Here is a 5,376-nt window from a genome sequence, read left to right on the forward strand (position 1 = left end):
CTGCTTTTTGTCTACACCCTGAAAAATGTTTCCCTGTCCACCCACCTGTTTGGACACTGTAAGAGCTTAATATTCCAATATAGACAAATGTTTGTGTAGCACAGCAGTTTAAAATGCAGCAGCCAGAAGTGTCTTTGAAGGAAGAAGCCCAAAAGAATGTGAACCAAAATTACTGTAGGAGATCGAATGGCTTCGCTTTTATTTTAAAAGTGGTTTATGAGGCTAAATGACATTGTGACAGTAGGCTGTAAAGATGTTATATTTGCTATTGACCTATCTCTTGGAGATCTTAAAAACTGTGAAAATACTGACTAGAAGACTTCCAGTTGTTTTATTAAATGCATGTCCTATTCTGAATGCATTGAATTGCAAATGGATACAGCTCCCTTCTACCAAAAAACCTAATCTTAAGATAATTTGGCAAGTCGTACAGAGTACGGTATGTGACAATGGGTATTAATGTGTGGTTAATGAACAATGTGTGATAACCTCATAGACAATTGACACTCATCTGTTTTAATCATATTGTGTAACAATATTTGTATAAAAATGAAATTATATAGTACTGTCACCTTGAATTCCAGTTTTATTTCAACTGTCACTTTTGGTTTATTCCTTCCTCTTATGATGAATGTTCTCTTTGAATTTCAGAGTAATTGGTCTGGAAGCTCCCATGATTCAGTCCAATCAAGGAGAGTGGTCATTTCTCACAACATGGATAAAGCACTGAAAGAAGGTGAGTCTTAAGTTGGACAAAGGAGTATTAGACTCTGAATATCTTGTCTTCTTAGCAAACCATGATGGCACAATATTCTGGGATTTTAGAATATGACCCAGGCTTATTCCTTGATACAAAAGTAAAAGTGCAAGGTCTCGGTCTTCCCAAGAAATCCAATGTAGTAAGTAATGTGGTGATGTTTTTGCGGTTTAACTGCTATCTTGTTACGTTAGTGGCTGTTTTTTACAGAAATATATTAGACTCCTTAATACTTGTGCACGAAACAAAAGGTAACATTTCAAAGATTCTTGATTGGGTTTTTCTGAACTGATAAATCCTACAAACTGTCTTCCCATTAGTGCAATTATTGCAATGAAAACTGAATCTAAAATCAACATTTGTATTTCCGGCTGATATAGGCTATGAAATCTGTGGATCACCAGTACAGTCACGGGGCTTTAGATTGTAAAATGTGAGCTATGGTCATCTGGATTTAAAATGTCTTGTTTACAATTCTTTAAAATAAAGAACTACTACTACTTCTGCACACATTTTTTTCAGCTGACTCCTGGTAATAGAAAATATTGTAGAACTTGGGATAATGTCAGAGTTTGAAGCAAAAATAGTTTGATTTGTTACTTAAAAAATTATGCTAGATTGGAACTTAAAGATGATTTCAGGCTGGAGGGAACCTGGCTTGCATATCAAAAGAAGAAAACATGTAAAGAGTTTTGTACTGTAGCTTTTAAAATACATTTATAAAATTTGATGCCATTTCAGTGTTCTGTAAATATTTTATCTAATTTTTAATATTTTTTTCCATTAAGATTTCTTTGCAGTACTGGGTTTTTTCCTTTTTTTCACATCTGGAGAATATATTTTAAAATTAGCATTGCTTAAAACAAGTTGATTGTCTTATGAAAGCTTCTTGGGACGTGTAATGTTTTTAAAGTTGTTTCTATGGATAGCTGTTAGCAGGATATGTAGCTAAATACAAAATTAGAACACTTTACCTACTATGTCATGTTTCTGTGAAGGTGAACTATTACGACATATCATAATTTGTTTTTAGGCACCATTTTCATCTGTCAGATTATAGGATTCCTGATGACGTGAAAAGGATAGTGGAGTCTAAACATTACATGTGTGAAACAAGCACTACCAAGTTATTCGCTGTGTTCTCACATGTGTACTTTACATTTTGGATATCCTCCATTGGAGTTTGAAACGAACCCCTGACATAATGGGCACAGAGTCAGAGGTAGTGGGGTTATCTGGAGGCAGACAACACGTATTGTGGAATACTGGGGGAAAGATATAGTTGTGTTAAACTTCCCTGCTGGTACTTGCACATAGGAGGGAGTACCTTGTGTCGGTAAAAAATATGGGAGCCGTCTTCATCTAAGGTATTTATTCCGCAGATCATTCGGTTGGATGCATGAGTCCGTCCTTACTCAGTAAGACTGAAAGAAAGTTACCAATATTTAAGTGATTCATTTTTCAGAGTTGAGGACCTTCTGTTGTGACAGCTTACTTGCCTTTCTGCTGTTTCTTTTCAGAACAGTTTTTACCTTCCATTCTCACTTTGAATTTTGGAGAGCAAACTTGTCAGATTTGGTTGTATTTCTTCCAGGCCTAAGTGACTAACGGAGCCAAATTCTCCTCTGTTATGCAGTTTGACAAGGATGAGACTGTACTTTTCACTCTACCACGTGTAGACTTAAGCAAGCTTTTTGGTTTTGGAAGATGTCTGAGTCAACTTAAGTTTGAGATACTGAATGAATCCTAGAAAGAAACAGTTTACTTTTTTATTAGAGTAAAATGATCGGTCTGTCTGAAAATAGGCAGGACACATTCCTTGCCCTTTGGCAGTTCCGAAATTTGTAGTTGTCTTGATATTATGAATGTTTTTTTCACAAATTCAGGGTTAAATAAAACTTTATTACTAATGATACAAAAACCCCATCTCTATTTTTGTTTCATTAGTGCCATACTCTAATGCTATACTCTAATCAATCTTCCCCTGATGAGGATTAAAGTATTTGTAAACCCCAGGAATTTTTGCCAGCTTCTTGCTGTCTGGATCTAACATGCTGTTCAACAAAATGCTTTAAAAAGTCTCATTCATTTGGTTAGGAGACTTTCAGTTCTCCTGAGGTTTTAATCTTGGGGACCAGTTCAGACTCCTCCCACCACTTGAGGTTTTGAGTAGTTGTTGTCAGATTATCACAGTCGATGGGCTTTTGCAGTGGTTTTTTTAAATCAGATTGTACTTCTCTGTACGTTACCTTAGAGATGTAAGGATAACAGTTTTGGAGGAGACAGCTTCACCTAATTTCAGAAGTGCTATTGCTGGTTATGAAGAGACAGCTCTTCGGTTAATTCTGACTTCACCTGTTTTTCGTCATTAGGTAATTAAGTTGGCGTAGGGTTTACTGTTAGTTGCTAACTGTCTTGTACCCCTCAAGAATTGGCTGTTGACTGTTGCTCAGTCATGCTATGCTTTTGCTGGTGTTACAGCCCATCTGTGTGGACTCTTCTCTCTGGATTTAGAGTGGCTCTCCATTACTGCACCATTCCCTGAGGTTCTGTGGTGTGTCTCACTTGACAAGCTGTCGTGTGCTTTACTGCGTTTTTCCTGATGGTCTCATCATAGTCTGTTAATGTGATTGGAAGGACAGATATTGGTGATCATCCTTAGTTTTAATTGAAGGAGTCATGCATGTTTCCATTTCAACTGTCAGTCTTATCTCAACAAACTTAAAAACATTATGGTGCTTAGGTAGTTTTCCTGTGATGGTCCTGGGCTGATAGTTGCCCGTGTCTTGGATAGCATCTCGTCTTGCCAAAGCCAGTGTAACAGAGTTGTTGGGAATTGTCTTTCTACAGTGTTGGTCACTAAGCACCACCAAGAAGGAACTTCTGTTTATCTTGGTTTACAGCTCACTTCTAAACTTTGTTCCTAGCTCCTGTTGACAACAGAGTAGTATAAAAGGATGGTGCTTCACAGTGCTGCTTCATTCTTAATTGTAGCATATTTGCATAAGCTGTAGATGGAAGGTGAGGGAAAGCTGTGAATTAACCCTGCTACAGTGTAGTGTGTTTTATGAAATCTAAGTGCTCAAAATCAGAACAGGTGTAACCTTATAAAAAGATTTTCCTTGTTGAATATGGCAGAAAGAAAAGGCCTTTTAGTTGTAAACCCCTGTGTCCTTTTTTCAGCAAGTAGTACTTGAGTGACTAGTGCTGAAATGTGTTTTTTCAGTATTTTTCATGATTTTTCTTGATAGATTGATTTGATTCTTGTTTGCCTTTCATTTATCTTAAGCAAAGAAAAGATGTCCCACTTGTACAAATACTTTTAGCCTTTTAACGCTTCCTGTTGCTTATCTGGTAACTTTGTGTTTTCAACCCATATCATATGGTAGTTGAGGAACAACTCCCTTAAGAAAGACTATGCTCAGTCAGACTTGTGCCACTGTTGCGCAGCGTACTGTTTGGACTGAGGACTGTAGTTGTCAGTAGATGTATCTGCCACGTGTGTAGCCAGTCTCCTAGGAACTGAATTTCATCTTCCATTTTTATTGCCCCATATCCTCTGGTCTTTTTGTTATTCTTCACAGTCAGTCTTTGTCTCTGCTGCTTTAGTAGTGCCAGGAATATTGGTCTTCATATTACTTACCTGCTTTACTGGATCATTTGTGTGTAAGTAAACCAGCACAGGCCATAGGACAAATCCCAGCAGAACTTCATTGGTGAAATTCTTCGACTGTGAAAATTGACTATTTATTCATATCCTGGGTTTCTTAGCTCTTTAAAATATTTCATGCCAGAGGGCCATCTCTTCTTTCATGGTAGATTATCTTCCTTCAACCCTGTGTTGAAGTGACCTTGTTGGAAATATTTTGAGAATTTAATTAGATTGTACCTGTGGATTAGATCGTGCCTGTCTGTGTTCTTGTTGACCCCTTAGAAGAACTCTGTTAGGGATGTGAGGCAGGACTTCCCTTTGCAGAAGGAGTTTTTTCCAAATCTACCTAATTTCTCAACTCAAGATCCACACATTGACGTTTAGGAAAAAAATTTGCTGTAGCTTCTGCCGCTCTCTATTTGAAAAGCTGTGTTGGTTCTTTTTTTTCCACAACTCTCAAAAAATGAGTTGTTTGGGTCCAAAACATGAGCAAAACTTAATTTGAATTCATGTTCTATCTGCTATTGGGATTCAAATACTTGGAGCTAAGAACCCTTGACAAAGGGTACATGGGCAAAACTATTTAAACAGAAATCTGATTTAAAAAGAAAAAAAAAGCATTTCCTAGATCTTTTTATCACTTTTTTTTCTCTTGTTTATATATTTGGAAATTTCCATTGTTTTTCTGCACATTCATAATAATCCCCAGTGCTTTCAGGAAAGGATATTTACTTCTTGTTTGAAACTTGGAAGTTCGTGCCTGCATTTGCATAGGGAGAATATTTCTGGTTTGTTTTGTAATGCTTCTTTGAGAAAATGGGTAGGCATTTGGTCCTTGTTACTCAGATTTCTATGTTATTTTTCATAAAGTTGGGTAATGAATCTTAGCAGCATAAAAACTGTCTGATGTGAAGCTCTGCAAATTGTATATTTGAAACCAGTCTGACCCACTGGCTCTTGTGGTGCT

General features: G+C 36.9%; 1 protein-coding gene across 1 annotated transcript in view; it reads left to right on the top strand.

The window, feature by feature from the left end:
• Positions 1-627: 627 nt before the first annotated feature.
• Positions 628-5,376, top strand: part of LOC104164184 (sorting nexin-25-like) — a 69,425-nt gene continuing 64,676 nt past the window's right edge. The window contains 1 exon segment of the mRNA XM_009703441.1: positions 628-736. Coding sequence (XP_009701743.1) covers positions 628-736 — 109 coding nt within the window.

Source organism: Cariama cristata, unplaced genomic scaffold, assembly GCF_000690535.1.
Source record: "Cariama cristata isolate BGI_N322 unplaced genomic scaffold, ASM69053v1 scaffold13037, whole genome shotgun sequence".
NCBI classification, from domain to species: Eukaryota; Metazoa; Chordata; class Aves; order Cariamiformes; family Cariamidae; genus Cariama; species Cariama cristata.